Below are 23,692 nucleotides of genomic sequence, written 5' to 3'. Positions count from 1 at the left end.
ATATATATATATATATATATATATATATATATATATATATATATATATATATATATATATATATATATATATATATATATATATATCCGTATAACAGGATATACAGATACCTAATAATACAATTAACACATTTATAGATCTATGTTCACAGACTATAAATACGTATGTTACTCTTTTAGCTTATCGCCTCAGCCCCCACTAGAGGCCGGGCTGTGACACGTAAGTCCGTGTGTGACCTAATTTATCTCGTGATTATATTAAGGAAGTGTTGAATGGGGGCAAGGGTCCCGTAAGTAGGGGGCGGGTACTGGTTGGGGGATGCTATTTCGGGGGTTGTCTGAGTGTCTGTCTGTCACTTTATGGGATTGGGTTGCTAGACCTATGACATTTTCTACCATGGCTGCAACCCACTACGCTCGATTGTCTACCATATACGTAATTTACTGCGGTTGCCTAAGAGGCAGGTTGGATTTGAGGGAAATGTGCCGAAGTCTCTCTCTCTCTCTCTCTCTCTCTCTCTCTCTCTCTCTCTCTCTCTCTCTCTCTCTCTCAAATAGCAGGGTTAGTCAAATTATAAGTTTTACCATTTGATTCATTCAGCTTCTGTGGGAATTAAATGCTTTTTGATATGACAGAATCACTTTCATTTGTTAGTCAGATTTTTATTAATCTCACAGCTGTTTATTTACGTAATTGACAGAGTCTACACAAAACATAAACGTAAAGAATACTATCATCTACTGCGGAGGAGACTAAACAAATACCAAGATAAACAAAGTCAATATTTATATATTTACGTATTTATTTTCGCCCTCCCCGAGCCGAAACCTCGAAACATGGCGTGATGCACCCGCAGAGTTTTGTGGCGCAGCTGTCAAGCACTTGAACAAACACACACACACACACAAACCCCCCTCTGTTGCCTATCAACTGCCCGTTACCGTTGTAATTAATATCGCTCGCGGACGTTGTTTTAACTGCCCGAGTGTTTAACCAGGGCGGGAAGTAGTTGTTTAAACACGCTCAGTTCAGGAGTGAGAGAGAGAAAGAGAGAGAGAGAGAAAAAGAAAGAGGGAAAGGGTATACACACCAAAACGGAGAGACTGACTGAGAGACAGTACAGCAGGAGAGAGAGAGAGATGGCCCGGTGGTTCTCCTTTAAAGTGGCGACCAGTGGATTCTCTCTCTCTCTCTCTCTGTCAGCAAACCAGACCTCCCTGTACTTTGCAGGGGGATGGGGAATGGGGGTGGGGGATTCTTGTCTCACACGACGCCAGCCCCAGGGTCAGTTTATGAAGAGAACCGGCTCTTGATGATGAGGAACCTCCAGATACTGTAGTGGTGGTGTTGGTGGGAGTAAAGGACATTGCTTTCCGCGGGTTCGCCGCTCAAGGACACGATCGCCACCCGCTTGGTTACCGTTTTCTTATCGTTGTTATGTCTTCATCATTCCATTGTCCGGTTATTTATCTCTGTCGTGGCTTGTTTTAGACTTTTGTCCATCTTTTTCAGTGAGTTGCGATTGGTTTTATAGTTGGTATTTGAACGTTTTTGTCAGTCTCGTAGTATAGGTCTAGCTGCGTCCATAGAGTCTACCACCAACCTCGCCTGACATTATATCTTCTTCTTATCATACCTATCTCATCATTTCCCTCATTATCCTTTCATGTTTGACTTTATTATGGTCTTACGGACTTCTGTGCTCTATTACCTTGGGGTTGTGCTACAGTAATTCATTGAATGTAGTACATTTAGGTGTAGTATTGGTCTAGTGCTCGTCATTTTAACAAGCCAGAGTGAAATTGAAATCAGTCACTTCAAAAGAAAATTTAATGTTATGAATATCATGGAGCTTACCAAGTGTCCATGTAAAATAAACGAAATGTCCGCTTACTTACGAGTCCTTGTTAGTTTTCTGTAAAAGAAAACTGTTGTGCCGGCTTTTTCTGCCCGTTCGCACTTTTTTTTTTTTTGTCCACCCTCAGATCTTAAAAACTGCTGAGGTTACAGGGCTGAAAATTGGTATGTTGATCATCCACCCTCCAGTCATCCAACATACCAAATTGCAGCACTCTAGCCTCAGTAGTTTTTATTATATTAAGGTTAAAGTTTTCCATGATCGTGCGTCTGGCAGCGATCTAGTTTAGGCCACCACCTGGCCGTGGTTAAAGTTTCGTGGGCCGCGGCTATAGCAGACTGTTAGGATATGAAATTAATATGCAAAACCAATCTCGACATACTAAATTAATCCAAAAGATTTGACAGTATAAATGATTATTTTTCGTAAGCGTTCGGCATTGCTGATTAATCTTTCAAAATGCCTTGCTTCACATTATTAATCCATTCTTGATTTATCCTAAGAAAATGATCAGCTTCCATATTTCATAATGAGAAACCTTATGTCAGCTTACACGCACTACCAGGCGAAAAATGTCAGCGCTCTTGAATCATATTGGAAATACCGTCAGCTTCTTGACTGGCCTTGCGAAGATTGTCAGCATTCTTGCTTAAACGTATGACAGCTGTCAGCACTTTCTGTGAATCCTTCAGTTATCTTCGGAACACTGATTATCCTGAAAAATCTGTTGAGCATTCTTGATTAATTTTGAGAACGCTGTCAGCACTATGTTAATTCCAGGAAAAATGTCAGAAATTCTGGGTAATCTGGAGAAAAACGTCAGCACCTTTGGTTCATGCAGTGATAACTGTCAGCACTCTTGATTGATCTTGATAAAGCTGCCGTCTTTGTTTGTAAATATTGGAAATACTTTCAGAACATGGGATGACCTTGAGAGACTTATCACCACACAGTTATCTCTCTCTCTCTCTCTCTCTCTCTCTCTCTCTCTCTCTCTCTCTCTCTCTCTCTCTCTCTCTCTCTCTCTCTTTGTAAGTCGTTTGTTAAAGGTTTTTATATCCTTTCCAATTTTAGTTATATATCGAATTTTATATTATTAATCATATAATCGTCATTTTCGTGATGAATCTCTAGACATCTGTCAGGAAAGCTAATTAATCCTATGCAAACTGTCAGCATTCTTAATTAGTATAAAAAAACCGTCAGTTTCCAACACAGTCTTCGAAGAAATGTCAGTAACCTACAATCACCGCAATAAAAGTGTCAGCTGTCCTGATTAATCTCAAGAAAACTGTCAATTCTGCAACGTAGCTTTGAAGGAATGTCAGCAACCTAGATTGATCATAATGAAACTGCCAGCAATGCTGATTTCTCTGAAGAAACTGCTAGTTCTCCCTCCAACTTAATCTTTGAATGTCAGCAACCCAGATCAATCAAAATAAAAGTGTCAGCAACCAAGTTTTATCTCAAGAAAACAGTCAGCCTTCCAACTTAATCTTTCATTGTCAGCAACCCAGATCAATCATAATAAAAGTGTCAGCAACGCAGTTTTATCTCAAGAAAACTGTCAGCCTTCCAACTTAATCTTTCATTGTCAGCAACCCAGATCAATCATAATAAAAGTGTCAGCCCTGCCTCTTTTAATCACAAGAAACCCATAAAAGTTATCAATTGATTTCAAGATGGAAGTCAGGGCTATTGACTATTGAATTAATCTTCAGAATAATTAAGACAACCCCCCTCAATACTTTTGATTAATCGTCCTACAGCTGGCAACACGGGATGAATTTTAATTCAGAAATGAAAGGCAGAAAAAAAAAATTGAACCCTTAAAAATGTTTGACGAACTATTGCGATAATGAACTATGAATAAGAGCATGAAAGGAAAAAAAATAAAAAGATAAAAAGTGAAAGAATAAAGGAATAGGTAGTAGAAAATAAAGAGATAATTCACTAAAAATGTTCAGTAATGAACAAAGAAATGGAGAGAAGTAATAACTCCCCTTATACGTTTCTCTGGATAAAAATTATATAGATTTAAAAAAAGTTACTTTTCTTAAACATTTTAAAAATTCAAGAATCAAAACTGATAACCAATGAAAATTCTTTCTTAATAAAAGCAAATCTCCACTGAATAAAAATAAATAAAATCTCACAAAAAAAACTAAAAAGAAAAAGGTCCCATTCTCCACTAAATGTTCTTTGAATGAAACAAAAAATAAGAAAGTTTTTTAACAAAAGCAAATCACCACTGAATAAAAAAACAACAAAACCCACAAAAAAACAATTCTGATTTTCCACTGAATGTTCATGAATAAAAAGAAAAGCTGGATCTCGACAATAAGAAAAGTTTTTTAACAAAAGCAAACCACCACTGAATAAAGAAAATAAAACCCACAAAAAAAAAAAGAATCCAATGTCCCAAACTTCCACTAAATGTTCTTGAACATAAAAAAACACTGGAAATCCATTAGAATCCTATTTTTAAAAAAAGGTAATCACTGAATCAAAAATAACAAACCCCACAAAATACTAAAAAAAAAAAAATCCCAAGCCCCCACTAAATATTCTTGAAAAAATAACCTCAGAAATAAAAATAACTATTTTTAATGAAAGCAAATCACCACGAATAAAAAATAACTGAATCTCCGTAATAAGAAAAAATATTTAGTAAAAGCACATCACCACTGAATAAAAAATAGCAAAACCCACAAAAACAAAATCCAAATTCCCCACTGAATTTCTTCAAAAAGTTTTTTTTAATAAAAAGCAAATCACCACTGAATAAAAAAAAATTAACAAAACGCACAAATAAACAAAATCCAAATTCTCCACGGAATGTTCTTGAAAAAAGCTGAATCTCAGCAGTGAAAAAATTAATAAAAGCAAATCACCACTGAATAAAAGAAATAGCAAAACTCACAAAAAACAAATTCCAAATTCTCCACTAAATGTTCTTGGAAAAAAAAAAAGCTGAATCTTGGCAACAGGAAAACTTTTGTTTAATAAAAGCAAATCACCATTGAATAAAAAAAAATAACAAAACCCACAAAAAGTCCAAATCCTCCACTGAATTTCTTGAATAAAAAAAAATACTGAATGTTCCCTGTCCCAATTCTGGGAAGGATCCAACCCAACATGAAAAAACCTCCCCCAAGCAGAACAAATACGACGATTGCTAAGAAAGATTTGCTTAGACGGATAATTACAAGGACCAGAGGCGGGACAAACTGAGTCTCTCTCTCTCTCTCTCTCTCTCTCTCTCTCTCTCTCTCTCTCTCTCTCTCTCTCTCTCTCTCTCTGGATTAGCAAAGTTGATAATTTTGTGTCAGTATTATCATAGTTATTCACGTTTTAGTTGTATAATTTATTTTCCTTAATAATAATAATAATAATAATAATAATAATAATAATAATGGTAAGTTTCATGAAAGTTATGAAATCTGTAGATTAATATGTGGTTTAGTTACAAATTTGATTTGTGTATGCAGTGATAATTATGAGAGAGAGAGAGAGAGAGAGAGAGAGAGAGAGAGAGAGAGAGAGAGAGAGAGATTATGGGAATATTATAAGCATCTGATTACTTCATCAGAAATTATTAATATAAAAAATTTATCCATACTCTCTAAACAGATAGTTACGTGTGCACTTAGGGAATGAAAAAGACCCGTTATTTACTATTTCTGGATAGTAAAATAGTCATATTCTATATATTAATTTAAAGAGATATTCTCTTCATTATTTAAAGAGACAGTTAATTGAATCAGGAGCAGAATAAGGTCATGGCAGTAATGGGAACGGGGGAATTTTTTTTTACCGGAGTTCAAGACCAGTTCTTTGTCTCCCCGCTTTGGCTCCTTTCGGTAATTCGCTGCCCGTGTTATGACGTCTGTGCAAGCCCTCGTCCTGGGGTGGCCGCGGGCGCTGCCAGACGAACGAGATTCATCGAAAGATTTTGTAAATTTTCGTATCTTTTTTATTTGTTAGTGTGGGATTCTATTGACTCAGTGAATTTGAGTTTAATTACGAGTGTAGTAATGAAGGTGTCGTTGTGGGAAGATTGATTTGAAGGTTTTTTTAAAAATCACGCTAGGCCTATCGCACGGAGCCCTCTGTCAAATGCGGTGCAGTGTGCCGTAATGTGATTTGGCGCAGTGTAATATTAAACCTTGCGTTTTTTTTTTTTTTTCCTTTATCGTCATCGCTTCTTTACCTTGCCTCGATTAAAGAAGCATAAATTTTGTTTATTATCATTAATGAAATATGCGTTTCGAATACATGGCTGATGAAAAAATAAAAACGGAATGAAAAAATACGAAAGAAAATGTTAAACAGCTTTTGTAGATCAATCGAAGCGTAATGGCATTGTTCATATTGCAGGTCTCGCAATATTTGGCAGCTTTTGCAAACGACTGAAGTAAAAAACAGAAGCAAAACAATATTTAAAAGCTGTTTCATTTCATACAATGTGAACGTTTCATTGTCTGTAAAAAAAAGAGAACCAATTTAAATGAAATGACGCGTAAAGATACGTTAACCAACGCCACTCACTCGCTCGCGCCATTTCGATATTTGTTGGAAGGGGAACTGGGGAAATATTCAGCATTATTTGTTTTTTTTAAATAAAGAGGCCGCTGGGAGGGGAATTCCAATACCCTTGTCTGTCCCAGGAGAAAGCGATAAAGAGAGGAAGACTGTTTAACGAGTATGGGGAAATAGGAAAATGTAAGAGAATTCCAAATCCTAGTACTAGCGGGAAGGAAACACTCTACCCTGCAGTTCCAAGACGTATAAGAAACTCACTTATATTAGTAATATATTTAAAATCATAATTATTTTAGAATAAATTTAAAATCATACTTAAGTATAAATAAGTTTAGTATGGAGGTAGAAGCGTAGAAGTAGTGGATTTAATACAAAGTAAAGAGAGAAAGTGTATTTATCACGAATATAGACACAATCAGGAACTTAATTCATTTTGAAAGTGAATTCAGTTAGGGCGTGAATTTCACATGAAAGTAGACACAGAGAAAGTTCGTTTTGATACAGAGACACGGGAGGAAATTAAGAGAAAGTTCATATATAGTGGAATCAGATTTAGAAAGGAACTGAAGTGTAAAGACGGGAATATATTGCAGCGAACATCTGACTGTGAAATTAAGTACCGGATCCCTTTGTGTAACGAGCTGAAAGGCATGGATTAAGCTCGGCGTGCGTGTGTGTGCTTTTGTGTGTGTGTGTGAGTGGCTCTCTCTCTCTCTCTCTCTCTCTCTCTCTCTCTCTCTCTCTCCATCTACAGGGAAAGCATTTTGACGGCGGGGCGCCCTGAATATATGCATATATATGCTCAGACGAGCAGTTTCTTCCCCTCAATAGCATTCAAAGCAGTCTCCGAGGAGAGAAGGATTTCTACCTAATGGCGAAAAGTCGTTCCTTACCTTTCGCTAAAGGTGCTTAGGATTCTCCCATTATCTGGCTCTCCCTACTTCCTCCCACCCCCCACACCCCCCGAGACATTTTCTCCCCTGGGCTTTTGGGGGGAGGGAGGAGGGGGAAGGGGAAGAGGGACCTCGGAAGTAGGCCTAGTAACACAATGGGGGCCTTCTCCTAAGTGCCTGAGCTTCTCATGAAATAGAGGACCTATTTGCGTTGCCGGAGAGAGAGAGAGAGAGAGGGTTTGAGGAGATTAATGGAGGCATATGGCCGTTTAGTTTTTTCCTTCAGTTTTTCTTGTTTTTTATGTTTATTTATTTGTGTTTTTTTTTGTCACTTTAATGTTTTCCAAGGTTTATTTTCATTTATTTGTACTTCAATTTTATCTCTCTTCCTGTTCAAACTTGTATTAAGTTGCCTTCAATTCCCAAAATTTTTTATTTAGAATTATGTATTTTTCAATCATTTTAGCATTTTCCCATTTTAATTCAACTTCCATCAATTTTCTTTGATTTTCTGTTGACTGATCGTTATGTAGAAGACATTTAATGGAATATTTATATTTATAACTGTTCGATACTTATAGATGTAAATTGCGCATGCATTTCTTATTCCCACTGGACACCTATAATGAGATAGATTTATAACTTTGGGTTAATTTTAGATGATTGGGTCTATTGATAAACATTTGAGCTGCAACTTGTAGTTCTTACGTTTTGTAATAGTAAGTAACTTTTTGTAACTGATCGACACTTGTACATGTAAATTTATTGAATTTGATTAATTTTTAGTTGTCTATAAAAGAAAACTATTGTTCCGGCTTTTTTCGACCGTCCGTAATTTATTCTGTCCGCACTTTTTGTCTGTCCGCCCCCAGATCTTAAAAACTACTGAGGCTAGAGGGTTGCAAATTGGTATGTCGTTCATCCACCCTCCAGTCATCAAACATACCAAATTGCAGCCCTCTAGCCTCAGTAGTTTTTATTTTATTTAAGGTTAAAGGTATCCATAATCGTGCCTCTGGCAACGCAACAACACAGGCCACCACGGCTGGCTGAGAGTTTCATGGGCCGCGGCTCATGCAGCATTATACCGAGACCACCGAAAGATAGATCTGTTTTCGGTGGCCTTGAATATACGCTGTACAGAAAACTCGATTGCGTCGAAGAAACTTCGGCGCAATTTTTACCTATTTTTTATTATCACTAGATAAGTATAATGAGATAATACGGTACTCTGAGTTAATTTAAGATGATTGGACCATTGATAAAAATGTATACGATTCTTACAACCACTATCTGTGGGGCGTGTGCATGTTTATTGTTTGAAATCGGTATGAAAAAATGTTTTTATTCACCGAAACATTTTTTAATTGAAAAATTGCGTAAAGCCATTTTTTTCATCAGGTGCGCTCTCAGAATATTTACTTCCGGGAAGTACTGTATGCCATGTTTATATTTAATTAGTTTCTCTCTCTCTCTCTCTCTCTCTCTCTCTCTCTCTCTCTCTCTCTCTCTCTCTCTCTCTCTTTTAATATTGTTGCAATAAAGTTATATCTTTTTGTAGTGTTACAAGAAAGTTATATTTCATTTTTTTAGCATTGTTACAATAAAGTTTTCTCTCTTTTTTAGCGTTGTTACAAAAAAAGTCATATCTCTTTTTTTTTAGTATCGTTACAAAAAAATTTACTCCTGGATTTTGTCAAAAGTTTGACAAAAAGTGGACCTCGTGACTGGCAAGAAATTATTAGAATTTGGGAGAGATAGGAATATAACTGTAGTGCGAGATGTTACTTTTTTTTGAGTTGGTGTACCGATGACCACCCTAGGCGGTGGTTTTGCGCTCTCTAAGCGTCGTTGAGCGAGAGACAGAGACTCGGGTCTATACTCTTTTAAGGGGTGACCCTAAGCATTTGCTTTGGAATGACAAATGGAAATAAGAACTGAGTTAAAGGAGTTGAACAGCTAAATAGGGGGGCGATAATGGGCCGCGGATGAAAAGTAAAAGGCAGAAAGAAATTTAGGTGGGTGGTATTGGCAATTCAAATATCAAGTGAGAGATATACTTAGTTAATCAAATCGGATTCAAGGAATATATATATATATATATATATATACATATATATATATATTCATTAAGTATATATATATTCATTAAGAATTTTTCAGCCTTAAAAACAATTTTTGAATACTGTTTCATTAGATGGCTACAGTGAGGAAGAAATGAATTAGTATTAAACACTGGAAAAGTAGGTTGTTTTTTGAAACGATAAAAATATTGTAAGACTGAAAACTTCGTAGCAGCAGGAGAGAGTTTCTCTTTCTCTCTCTCTCTCTCTCTCTCTCTCTCTCTCTCTCTCTCTCTCTCTCTCTCTGGGACAAATAATTTGCATAATTTATGCTAGGTAGGCGTAGCTCTACCAACGACCCGACCTATATTCCAGTACAGTGTAGGCTGGTTGAACTCTCTCTCTCTCTCTCTCTCTCTCTCTCTCTCTCTCTCTCTCTCTCTCTCTCTCTCTCTCTCTCTCTATATATATATATATATATATATATATATATATATATATATATATATATATATATATATATATATATATATATATATATATATATATATATATTAAATGCAATATGTGATCTTAAACTTAATTGTCAGTTGTATTGCTTTCTGAGCCTCCTACTTTGTATCCATATTTCTGCCTCTCTCCACCTATTAAGCTGTCCATCTCCTTTAACTTTGCTCTGTCCTAATTTTATGTACCTCATGTTAGAACCAGTCTTTCGGTCGAGCCTCATCTGGGAGTCTGAAATTGAGACACAGAGGTGTAGTTTAAATTATTTATCATAATAATAATAATAATAATAATAATAATTAATAATAATAATAATTTACTTAAAGTCATCATAATTACCATATTAATATCTGTGTACTGCACATGAAAACTTTATATCTAGGTAAATTTGGATATAAATTCTTTAGAGGAATAATAATAATAATAATAATAATTATATTATAATAGTATATTACTATTTGCTATTTGCGCAAAAAGCTTCATAACTACGAAAATTACTGGGCAGAGTCGTTTGAGAAATGATAATAATAATAATAATAATAATAATAATAATAATAATAATAATAATAATTTGCTTGATAATCATAATAATTACTTATTACTTTTTGCGCACTGCACGCGAAAACTTTTATATATAAAATTCGTATATGAATTTTTTAGAGACATATAATTAATAAGAGAAGAATGTGATGGAAACTCCATTATTCTCTTGAACATTTGACCTTAAACAAGCAACGAATTTTATTCAGGTGGTCTTTTGACCAGGTAAGGCAAAACTGAGCCTTTGTATGGATGCTCTCTCTCTCTCTCTCTCTCTCTCTCTCTCTCTCTCTCTCTCTCTCTCTCTCTCTCTCTCTCTCTCTCTCTCCAGAAATGCAAGGCTGGAATAAGACATTTGATTATCGAGGACGATGTAAATGATTGTCAGACCAAAGCCTCGATATGCAGGACTCTCTCTCTCTCTCTCTCTCTCTCTCTCTCTCTCTCTCTCTCTCTCTCTCTCTCAGGATTGCAAGACATTTGATTATCGAGGATGAGGTAAATGATTGTCAGACCAAAGCTTCGATAAGCGTGATTCTCTCTCTCTCTCTCTCTCTCTCTCTCTCTCTCTCTCTCTCTCTCTCTCTCTCTCTCTCTGCTTTTGTATATTCATCTCAATCGTTAATATGTCTGTCTTGAAAAATATAACTCTCTCTCTCTCTCTCTCTCTCTCTCTCTCTCTCTCTCTCTCTCTCTCTCTCTCAACGAAAAAAAAAACTTTGGAAGCAAACATTTAATTAGTCAGGATGACGATGTTTGCGTGTTTTTTTTTTCTCTCTCCCTCTTCGTCTCTTACGATTCCCTCTGTTATTTGATTAATAAGAGCAAACACGTGCACAATAGCGCCGGAAGAATTCGGGGGAGAGATCATTGTTTGGGTTATGGCCTTCGGAAGGGCGATGCGTTTTCGCCCTTCTTGTTTTATTTGTTTCTTTGTTTGTGGCATTTCACTCCTAAGTTTGCTCGCGGTTTTTGTACGAGGAAGCTTTGTCTTTGCGGTGATGTTTGTGAGATTTGGTGTCAATAAATTTTAAGTTTTGATGTTGGATATGTTAGGTTAGATGTCAGTATTATTATTCAGAGCGTGAAGTTTTAGAACAAGCGCAACAAAGGGCCATTGACTTGAAATTCAAGCTTCAAAGAATAATTAATTATAATAATAATAATAATATTATTATTTATTATTATTATTATTATTATTATTATTATTATTATTATTATTATTATTATTATTATTATTCAGAATATGAACCCTATTCATATGGAACAAGCTTCACCAAAGGGTAATAATTAATAATAATAATAATTCAAATAATAATAATAATAATAATAATAATAATATTTATTATTATTATTATTATTATTATTATTATTATTATTATTATTATTACTATTATTATTATTATTATTATTCAGAATATGAACCCTATTCATATGGAACAAGCCCACCATAGGGCCATTACCTTGAAAAATTCAATTATTTATTAAAAAATATATTATTCATTATTATTATTAAAGCTTGAAATTCAACTTCAAAGAATATGATATTCCGTAGAAAGAAGAAATATTGAAGAAAAAGATCAGTAATTAGAAAAGAAAAATTAACTTCAAATTGCTAGTAAAAGTTGGCGCTTACATACTTATCCATTTTTCTAGGAAAGTTACTTAAGGAATACAAGGGACGGGAAATTCACGACAGAGAACGTTGCAGAAACAAATGGAAAATTTTATTTTTAATCTGGGAACTTTATTCCCGTTCCTGTTTACCGGAAGCCAATGCTGAGTAGCTCCAGGTCTTCCGTGGGGAAATACTCGCCAAAAATTAATGAGGTTCCATTCGGAAATTATGCCTTGGGAACGATGCGTGGTTTTAGGTACAGGCGGTAGAAGAAGATGAAATGAGAAGATAGGAATAAGTAAAGAACTAGAATATAATAATAATAATAATAATAATAATAATAATAATAATAATAATAATAATAATAATAATAATACTTGTTGAAAAAGATGGCTGATTGAAAGAGGTTCTGCTTCCTTAATAATAATAATAATAATAATAATAATAATAATAATAATAATAATAATAATAATAATAATAGTTATACTTGTTGAAAAGGATGGCTGTTTGAAAGAGGTTCTGCTTCGTTAATAATAATAATAATAATAATAATAATAATAATGATAATAATAATAATAATAATAATAATAATAATAATAATAATAATAATAATAATAATAATAATAATATTACCTCGCTAGTGAATTAGATATGAGCTTGGCAGAAAGCCGACTGCTGTTGATCGCAGCCCGTGTGGGGAGAAGAGCATCCCCCCCAAAAAAAAAAGCTTGCTAAAAGCAGATTGGAACCAACCCCTCCCAAGGAGGAAAGGGGTATAGCAAACAGAAAAAAATAATAACGATAATCAGGGGAAGATTGACGATGAACATGTAAAACTAACGTAAAATTTATCCCGTTGTTTACAGTCTTAACGTCCGTGTTTACATTTGTTTAGGTGGTCAGGGTAAACATTCCCGAGAGGACAGGACTCTGTTCTGACAGTTTCGGAATCTTCCTTCCTATTAACCAGCTTCCCTACAGGGGATGTCGTGTCGTTGGAGCTACAGAAATTCAAGCGAGGGGGCGCAGTGCATCGCTAGCCTAATATTGTTCTCCTTGCATTTCAATACGTTTTTATCTATTTATTAATTTCTTTTTTTCTTTTTTTTATTTCCATTTAATTCCTCTTGCTTCTTCGTAATTAACGCCTTAATATTCTTTGGAAGCTTCAAGAATTTCATGTCAGTGGCCCCTGTGGTGGGCTTGTTCCATATGAATAGGTTTCAATCTTTTGAGTAATAATAATAATAATAATAATAATAATAATAATAATAATAATAAATGTTAAGAAAGTCCCAGTCTCGTGAAAAACAATGTGTAATAAAAATCACAATTAGGCTATATAGTAAACTATGTTACTGTGTAAAATACTATTTTATAGTAAACTATATTAGTTTAATCACAGAATAAAATAATTACTTTTTTAAATCCACATTTTGTAAAGTAATGTATTTACAAATGATAAAATAAATTCCAGGAGCTTTCGAGCCTTTACTATATAAGGGAGCTGAGCAGGTTGAAACTCTGAGTTATTTTATCACATACATTACTTTACATAAAATAATAATAATAATGAAGAAATTTAATAATAATATAATAATAATAATAAATAAATAATAATAATAATAATAATAATAAAATCAGAAATCATTTTAAAGTGTTTTTGAAGTTTAGGGAAGAGGTTCAGCTTGACTTAGGTAAGATATTGTAAGTCTTTCTAACTTCGATTTGGAACTCTTTCGGATTTCATGATTTAGTGAAGGTTTCTGTCCTTCTACCGGGATTTTCTTCCTCCTCCTGTTTTCCCTGACTCTTATAACCTTTCTTCTTTCAAGCCTCTCCCCCGTGTTTTGTCTTCTCAGATCAAAGTTTCTCCGACGGAGTTTTTAGGTGACTGTCTGTCTGTCAGTGTAAACTTGTGGGTGTCAGTTGTAAACTTCCCACATTTTCGACTTCTCCAAAACAAATGGATCGGTTTTAATCAAACGTGACACCGACCACCTTCTGAGTTAGGTGATTCAAGTTTTAGTTTTCTGTAAAAGAAAACTATTGAGGTGGCTATTTGTCTGTCCGTCCGCACTTTTTTCCGTCCGCACTTCTTCTGTCCGCCCTCAGATCTTCAAAACTACTGAGGCTAGAGGGCTGCAATTCGTATGTTGATCATCCACGCTCCAGACATCAAACATACCAAATTGCAGCCCTCTAGCCTCCTGAATAGCTTTTATTTTATTTAAGGTTAAAGTTAGCCATGACCGTGCTCCTTGCATCGCTATAGGACAGGCCACCACCTGGCCTTGGCTGAAAGTTTAATGGGCCGCGGCTCATACAGCATTATACGCTGTACAGAAAACTCGATTGCGCCGAGGAAACTTCGGCGCATTTTTTACCTATTTCCAGTTGGAGGCGAAGAGTCCACTCACCTCTCCGAGGCTAGATAACTTAGAAGAGTAAAATTCGGGTGGGTCTCTGAAAAATCTTGCTCTCTAGAACTGCTGAACCCGAGGTGACGAAATTTGCTTGAAGGCTTCGATGTGTACACTGCCCTAAAATGGAAAACTGCAGTATCTGCAAAATTTTCGAAATTGAGATATGCCACCTACTGGGTTCGTGAAACACTAATACTCAAGTTACTGCAGCTTCAGAATGATTCTTCAATGCTTTCCACGAGTATTTAAGGGGTCCCATTTGCAGTATCTGCAAAATCAGTAGTAAGGCAAGGGAAAACTGAAGTTTATACCATTTTTCTCAGTTTTGTATTTTTGCAGACACTGCAGTCTTCCACTTCAGGGCAGTAGAGTAGATCCAAGTTTCTTCTAACAGTGGTTCATGGTGTGGCCTACAGTGGGGGCCCCAGAGGTGTCTGGTGAAGAGCGAGGTCTCTTTTGGGATTTTCTTTGGGCCCGGGCTAGAAGAAGTAAGGCGAGATGTAGGAAAAGATTTATTTATTATCTTATCTTCGTGTTTACATCTAGGAGGCATTGGCGGCCCACAGCTGGTGTGCGAGAGGTTCTTTTCTCTTTATTGTTTGCAGTTTACAGTTTTCATAAATAATTCTCTCCTCAAGGGTACCACAGGTATTGAATTTATCGCAGTTATCTCAAGGAAAGACAAAAAACACTTGCATTTAAAGATAGAGATACGTAGTACCTGTCTGAGAGAGAGAGAGAGAGAGAGAGAGAGAGAGAGAGAGAGAGAGACAACGTCACAGATAAGCCACCATACCCTCAAACGGGCATCTCACACGAGAGAGAGAGAGAGAGAGAGAGAGAGAGAGAGAGAGAGAGAGAGAGAGGAGGGGGAGAAGGACCACTTGCCCTGCAAAATTATAGCAGGAGTGGATGCAGGTGATGGTGATAGGGGAAGGGGGAAGGGGGCGGGGTCATCATGGGCATATAGTAGTACAGGTGGGTAGATAGAGGGCCAAGGTGCCAAATTTCGAGGTGCCAGCCAGTAGTTTACATGGTTGTGGCACTGGTGAACGCTTTCCCATCGAGTGTGCTATATATATTACTCAAATGCAGAGATGAGGTGAATTGTTGGTGCCATTGTTTGTTGGTGGGGGATTGGTGGTGGTGATAGTGTTGGTGATAATCATAACAGTGTTGTTATTGTGGTTATTATTCGTAATTGGGTGTTGTTAGTGTTGTTAGTCATGGTGGAGTTAATGATAATATCCTTGATGGTGATAATGGTGGTGTTGTTAATCATAATAGTATTATTGTTGTTGTTGTTATGGTTGTTTGTAGTTATGATTTGGGTTCTGGTAGTGTTGTTAGTCTTGATGGGATTTTTAATAATGATAACATTCGTTATTATTATTATTATTATTATTATTATTATTATTATTATTATTATTATTATTATTATTATTATTATTATTATTATTATTATAAACGTTGATGTTAGTGTTAGTTATGTTGGAATTTTTAATAATATTCATGATGAAATATTATATATATATATATATATATATATATATATATATATATATATATATATATATATATTATTACTTTACTTTAATTATTATAAACGTGAAATGATTCTGGAACTAGTTTACGTAATTACTGTCTTGTACACTGTTGTTGTTGGTACATTTTTAAATCGTTGTTGTTCAGTTCCTTGTTTCATTTATTTCCACGTACGTATATATTCACTCAGCACAGAAGCAATTGCTATATTCTGCTAGTGGTGCATGTATATATATATATATATATATATATATATATATATATATATATATATATATATATATATGATATTAATGTTAATTTTATGTGGTGTAGAATAAAGACAGTAAAACAGCACTTAAAGGGAAAGAATAATTTTTAATGTTATTCTGTAATTTCTCTTCTGTTTTCAATTAATGTTATTTGTAATGTCCTTTTGAGCCGATTTCTAAAGAATGTTTGTTCATTTTCAATACTCGTGGTCCAGTGGGTAGGACATACACTTCCTCCATCGAAATGTCACGTGGGTTCGATTCCTGAGCGAGTCAGAACAGCCTAGGCCAATTTTGTTGAATCGCTTTGTTCCTCTGTTAGCCTGGGCCACTGATTTAGGGGCATGGTAGTTAGCCGATTGCCGTGGGTCGCAATTATGATAACGAAGAAGGCTTGGGGCTAACAACCTCATCCCAGAAGACTTGCTAAGAACAGAATTACTAAAATAAAGAAGAAGATTAAGCGATAAAAAATTAGTTACGAGAATCATAACTATCCTTAGGTAACAATGCTAGACTCATTTCAAGGTCAGTTGGTTTAAGATACTCGACATTCATGTATTCAAAAATTTGACTTTTTATGAAGAGAGAAAGAGAAGCATTATAACATAAAGCTTAATGAACTGGTGGACCTGAAGTCATTGTTCAGTGTAGAAACATTTGAGAGAGAGAGAGAGAGAGAGACTGGGTAGTTTGTTTATAGAAAGGAAATAATTCGAGAAAATAGAAAATAAATCACCTGGAGAGAGAGAGAGAAGAGAGAGAGAGAGAGAGTAAATAGTCCACCAGAAATAAGATAAATCACCTTGAGAGAGAGAAGAGAGAGAGAGAGAGAGAGAGAGAGAGAGAGAGAGAATGGTCTTTGCCATATAATAAATCAGGTACCAAGTGTTGCTATGTTAAACTCTACGCAATATTGTCGCCCAGTTTCATTTGGCTGACGTTACGCAATCAAATCGTTGATTTAGCTGACGAGATCGGCAACCAGACGCCTCTTTCATCCCAGAATAGAAGACAGCAAGAAAGAGGTGTTATGAGATTCGAGAAAAACGGAGGCAAGAAGAGAATTCCAAATTTTGCGTGAAGGTCAAAAGTACACGTCAGTGCATAGTAAATGCATTTGTGTTTTAAATTAATATAAATGATGTCCAATAGACCCAGGTAGAATTCCTAGTCATGTAAAGTATGAGAAATAGAAATTTAAATAGATTTTTAAAAGGAACGTCGTCCCGTAGAACTCAGTGGAGAATTGCTCTACCTCGTAACACCCGTCAGGCCACTACTTCGTCACCACGCTTCGACTCGATTCGGTGCCTATTTTTTAAAATGTATTTATTTTTAGGGAAAACTCATATACAATAAATTCACCTCCAATGAAGAAATTATTCCGTGAAACGGCTCACGTCGACGACATTAATAGATTACCAGCCCAGTAACGATCAGGCGAAAGATACCGATCGCGATGGCCGGCGAGCGAGCACCGAGGGGGTGGGGTTGCGGGGAGGGGGAGGTGTTAATTGGGACCGAGACTGATAATGGACCACCCCTCCCACCCCTCCCCACCTCTGGTCTCTCCATTTGCATCACGGTCCACGAGAGAGAGAGAGAGAGAGAGAGAGAGAGAGAGAGAGAGAGAGAGAAAAGCAGAATATAAAAAAAAAAAGATCTTTGAAAAATCTTTTCAGTCAACATTTATTGATGAACGTGGAGAGAAATAGACGGCAATGGATGACTCAGTTTTTGGTCGAGATTCTCTCTCTCTCTCTCTCTCTCTCTCTCTCTCTCTCTCTCTCTCTCTCTCTCTCTCTCTAGCTTTGAGTCGAATTTTGAAATCAGATGACAAGTTTTGGTTTCAAGAATAATTTCCTGTTGTTTAATTGTATTCTCTCATTTCCATCGATGCTTTTATTACGGTTAGTTACAAACAAAATAGTTTTGATTTCAAGAATAATTTCGAGTCATTTGTATTTTCTCATTTCCACTGATATTCTTATTACCAAAATTATTATTTACAATCAGAATATAGTTTTAGTGTTCTTTCTGTCCGCACTTTTTCCTGTCCGCACTTTTTCTGTCCGCACTTTTTCTGCCCGCCCTCAGATCTTAAAAACTACTGAGGCTAGTGGGCTGAAAATTGGTATGTTAATCACCCACCCTCCAATCATCAAACATACCAAATTGCAGCCCTCTAGCCTCAGTAGTTTTTATTTCATTTAAGGTTAAAGTTAGCCATGATCGTGCGTCTGGCACCGCTATAGGTCCAACAACACAGGCCACCACCGGGCTGTTGCTGAAATTTTCACGGGCTGTGGCTGAAAGTTTCATGCAGCATTATACGCTGTACAGGAAACTCGATTGCGCCGAAGAAACTTCGCCGCATTTTTTACTTGTTTTGTTTCAAGAATCATTTCGAGGTAGCCATTAATTTATGTTTCTCATTTTCGTTGATACTTTTATTACGATTATTTACGAGCAGAACACAGTTTTTGTGTCGAGGATAATTAAGAATAATATTATTTATTTGTATTTTATCATTTTCATTGATACTTTTGTTGGTTTCAAGAATAATTTCATTTTACCTTTATTTCGGCTGTGTTCAATCAGAATACAATTTTGATTTCAAGAATAATTACGAGTTATGTATTTGTATATTGTCTTTTTCATCGATGTTATTATACGAGTATTTGAATTCAGAATGCAGCTTTTCTTTCAAGAATAATTTTGAGTTCGTCATTTTAATTGTATTTCCTCATTTCCATTGTTCCTTTCAGTGTTATTATTTACAATCGGAATACAGTTTTGATTTCAAGAATAATTTCTGTATATCCATTCATTTGTATATCTTCAATTCCATTGATCAGAATAGAATTTTGATTTCAAGAATTCCAGTTTATTCATTCATTAGTATTTCTTCAATCCCATTGATAATTTTTATATTAAGATCAATTACAATCGGAATACAGTTTTGATTTCCAGAATAATTTCTGTTTATCCATTCATTTGTATTTCTTCAATTCCATTGATCATCAAGAATTTTTATTCATTCATTAGTATTTCTTCGATCATTTAACAATCACAAAACAGTTTTGAGTTCCAGAAAAATTTCTGTTTATCCATTCATTTGTATTTCTTCAATTCCATTGATAATTTTTTTATTAAGATCATTTACATTCACAAAATGCAGATTTGATTTCCAGAATAATTGCAGTTTATCCATTCATTTGTATTTCTTCAATTCCATTGATAATTTTTATGTTAAGATGATTTACAATCAAAAAACAATTTTGATTTCCAGAATAATTGCAATTTATCCATTCATTCGTATTTTCTCAGTTCCACTGATCATCTCTGTATTAATATCCTCTACAACTTCTTCTTCTCCCCGACGCGAAAGAGAAAGCATTATTACCCTCCTTAGTTCTTCTTCTATGTCTTTTTTGCTCTGGGGCGTTTATTTCTTTGTTTTGTTTGTTCCGTTGTTTGTCTGGAGTTTTAGAGGACCATTGTTTGCTGAAGAGATACGAAAGGGGCGTCCATTGTTTTCGGCAGAGGGCTAATAGAGGCACTTTGTGTTTCTCCTAATTTGTTTTTTTTTTTTTTTCCAGTCGTATCTGATTTTTGTGAAGGTTTACAGCGTATGTTTGGAAGTCATTATGTCTGCTTGATTCGGTGCTTTGGTCGGTGAAAGCGTGGTGTGTGTGTGTGTATATATGTGTTTGTGTGTGTTTGTGTATGTATCATAAATACAAATATATATATATATATATATATATATATATATATATATATATATATATATATATATATATATGTATATAATATGTCGCAGGACATTTTTATTTTCGCAATATATATGGCTGTGTATGTTTGTGTATGTATCATAGATATAAAATATATATAATATATGTATATATTTGTCAAATACGCCGTGACATTTTTTATTTTCGCAAATATTAAGCCACAAATATTTGTGGTTTAATATCCCGTTCATTATACCTCAGAAATAACTTATACCCAAGGGGAATTATAATTATGTATATAATATATACTGTATATATATATATATATATATATATATATATATATATATATATATATATATATATATATATATATATATATATATATATATATATATATATATATATATTTAATTGTTTAAACTGCCCCTGTATGACTCGAAAATAATTTTTTTAAATTCTTCTTAGTTTCTTCTAATGGCGTTTTGATCATTAGATAAAATAGATAAGGAATGATACAATGCAGTTACATCACAAGTGACACTTATTGCCGAATCTAGTTATGATTGGAAACTCATCCACTGCTCTTCCAACCTTCAAAAGTTCAAGAGTCAAAATCGTGAAACCTCTTATTTACCTCTTTCTCTCTCTCAATCTGTCTCTCCCTCTTTTTCTCTCTCCCTCAAGCTCCTTCTTTCGCTCTCTCCCTCAAGCTCCTTCTTTCGCTCTCTCCCTCAAGCTCCTTCTTTCGCTCTCTCCTTCAATCTCCCTCTTTCTCTCCCTCGATCTGTCTCTGCCTGAATCTCTCTCTCTCTCTCTCTCTCTCTCTCTCTCTCTCTCTCTCTCTCTCTCTCTCTCTCTCAAGCTCTCTTTCTCTCCCTCGATCTGTCTGCCTGAATCTCTCTCTCTCTCTCTCTCTCTCTTCTCCCCTCCCCCTCTCTCTCTCTCCTCCCTCTCAAATTCTATTACCGAAGTGAATAGCATCCTTAACTGCATATGACTCAGCAATCTCTTTGAAGACTTCGGTAGATCTCTTAACTTCGCGGGAAAAGGATTCATTGTTACGAAAGGCAGAATGAAACAAAGCTATGTGAACTTGAAATGAACAACTTGAGTCATTTCGTAGGACCGGAAACAGATTAAATTTAGGATCATTCATTCCGGAGCTGTCTGTAACTTGAATGAGAATTATATCAGTGAGGAACTTAGATATACAGTTTGTGTATATAATATATATATATATATATATATATATATATATATATATATATATATATATATATATATATATATATATATATATATATATTACATACGTTTCAGAAGGAATTGAAAGATAGGATGAATAGGATTACCAATAAGTAGATTTCGATGGTAGTCTGTTGATTGTTCTTTGACCTCCCAACCTTTTTGTATTCCCTTAGGACATCTACCCACCATATTTATAGGCCCTTGTCTCTGTATATCATTAGTTGCTGTGACCATGTCTTGGTAATAAGACGAAAGTACTTAGAATCTCCATTGTTTCAGTTTTCAGTTTTCTTTCGTGACTGTAACTTTTGTTCGTATTATCATCACGTTTTTAATTTTTTGTGATTTAAAATCAAACATATATATATATATATATATATATATATATATATATATATATATATATATATATATATATATATATATATATTTTCATTATGGTAATGGAAGGGAAATTTTTACAATCTTTTTAAAATTTTCTATAAATGATTTACATTCCAAATTAAAATAGTCAGCATCGAGCGAGTTGAAACTGACGAATTTCTACAACAAACTTTTCAAATGTTGAAACCATATTTTAACGGACGTGATATTCTGGAGTTCGTCCCGAGCCAGATAAGTGAGTTATTTAATGAGGGGAAAAGTTTTGTTATAATTGATGTTGCGGATATGAATAAATTTTAGACAGTTGGACTCGTTTGTTTATCTGATCTCTGCTCAAGGGAAGTTTCAGCCCCTTGTTTATGAAATTGACCTCAAGTGTCATATATATATGTCATTAACCTTATGTGACTTATTAACCTTATGTGACCTATATATATGAAATTAACCTCAAGTGACCTGTATAAGTAATTAATCTTATGTGACCTATATATGATATTAACCTTATATGACTTATATATATGAAATTAACCTCAAGTGACCTATGTGAAATTCTTAAGTGACCTATATGTGAAATTAACCCCAAGTGACCTATATATGTAATTAACCTCTAGTGACCTATATGTATAATTAACCTTGAGTGACCTATGTATGTAATTAATCTTATGTGACCTATTTATGAAATTAACCTCAAGTTGCCTATATATGAAATTAATCTCAAGTGACCTATATACGAAATTGACCTCAAATGACCTATATATAAAATTAATCTTATGTGACATTTATGAAATTAACCTCAGGTGACCTATATATGAAATTAACGTCAAGTGACCTATGTATGAAATTAAACTCAGGTGACCTGTATATGAAATTAACCTCAAGTGACCTATATATGAATTTAACCTTAAGTGACCTATATATGACATCAACCTCATGACCTATATATAAATGAACCTCATGACCTATATATAAATGAACCTCATGACCTATAAATGAAATGAACCTCATGACCTGTATATAAAATTAACCGTGACCTATATTTAAAATTAACCTCAAACGACCCTCGGTAGTTCACTGTGTCCCACTCTTTCTATCTTTATCATTTTTTCTTCATCTAGAACAGGGCCACAGAATGGTCTTGAATTTCCCCTCCCGTCGGCTTTTCATAATTGCAGTTATATTTTCAACTATAATTTATCAAAAAATTTTTTCATGTAGAATACTCCATTACTTGAGTTTAATAAGGAAAGTTGTATATCAGACGAATATTAATTTTTAGGAATTATCACAACAATAATTATTATCCATTATTATAATTCAATTTGAAAAATATCTTTTATTTTGGAAGATTATAATCGACATAAGGAAAAAAATCTATTCGGCTTTAACTCCAAGCCGGGCAATATCCGGGAACAGTCTTTCCACTAACGACACCTCGGGTCGGAATTTAGGGAGGAGAGGACCCATCTTTGCTCTGGTCGGGGAAGGGATTGGTAGGGGAAGGGAAGGTGGGGGAGGGTTTATAGGGTTGGGGGGAGAATGGAGTAAATTGACCACCCGTGAAATCGCCTTAACCCATTAACTTAATGGGTTTTCTTTCCTCTTAAAGTCGTGAATGGGGGCTCGGGAAGGAACTCGTAATGGGTGATGACGGATAAGGGGCCAGAAACCCCCCCCCCTTCCCCTCCACCCTCCCCACATTCCCGCCCCCTCCTTTATTGCATGCTGAGTAAATCTTGGACGTAAACACGCACAAGTAAACAAGCGTAAACATAAATAAGTAAACGCAGTTTCAGCTTTATTGGGGAAGGGAGCTCAGTTCAGGTCAGGTCACTCATCCTTGAATTACAGCACCAGTACCAACCTCTCTCTCTCTCTCTCTCTCTCTCTCTCTCTCTCTCTCTCTCTCTCTCTCTCTCTCTCTCTCTCTCTCTCTCTCACGAAAACGAATGTCTTCTAATCTCATTCATTGTAAAAAGAGAATTTTTCATCCGCTTTTTTTTTCCCCTGAACGAAAGTTTAATCATTATCTTTTATTTTTCTTGCATAGAGAATTAGTCTCTCTCTCTCTCTC

General features: G+C 35.0%; 1 protein-coding gene across 23 annotated transcripts in view; it reads left to right on the top strand.

The window, feature by feature from the left end:
* Nucleotides 1-23,692, top strand: part of Hk (Hyperkinetic) — a 489,203-nt gene that overhangs the window by 352,466 nt on the left and 113,045 nt on the right. For 2 of the 23 annotated variants that reach the window (XR_010850474.1, XM_067088604.1), the window contains exon 1: nucleotides 15,477-15,552. The exons of the other annotated variants lie outside the window; for them this stretch is intronic. Coding sequence is in view for 1 of the 2 variants with exons in the window: in XM_067088604.1 (XP_066944705.1) it covers nucleotides 15,548-15,552 (5 nt within the window). In the remaining variant the exon portion in view is untranslated. Of the gene's footprint in view, nucleotides 1-15,476; nucleotides 15,553-23,692 lie in introns of those variants that run through there. 23 annotated transcript variants of the gene reach the window in all.

Source organism: Macrobrachium rosenbergii, chromosome 45, assembly GCF_040412425.1.
Source record: "Macrobrachium rosenbergii isolate ZJJX-2024 chromosome 45, ASM4041242v1, whole genome shotgun sequence".
Classification (NCBI taxonomy): domain Eukaryota; kingdom Metazoa; phylum Arthropoda; class Malacostraca; order Decapoda; family Palaemonidae; genus Macrobrachium; species Macrobrachium rosenbergii.
Note: the sequence above shows the minus strand (reverse complement) of the source record. Positions and strands in the feature narration are given on the sequence as shown.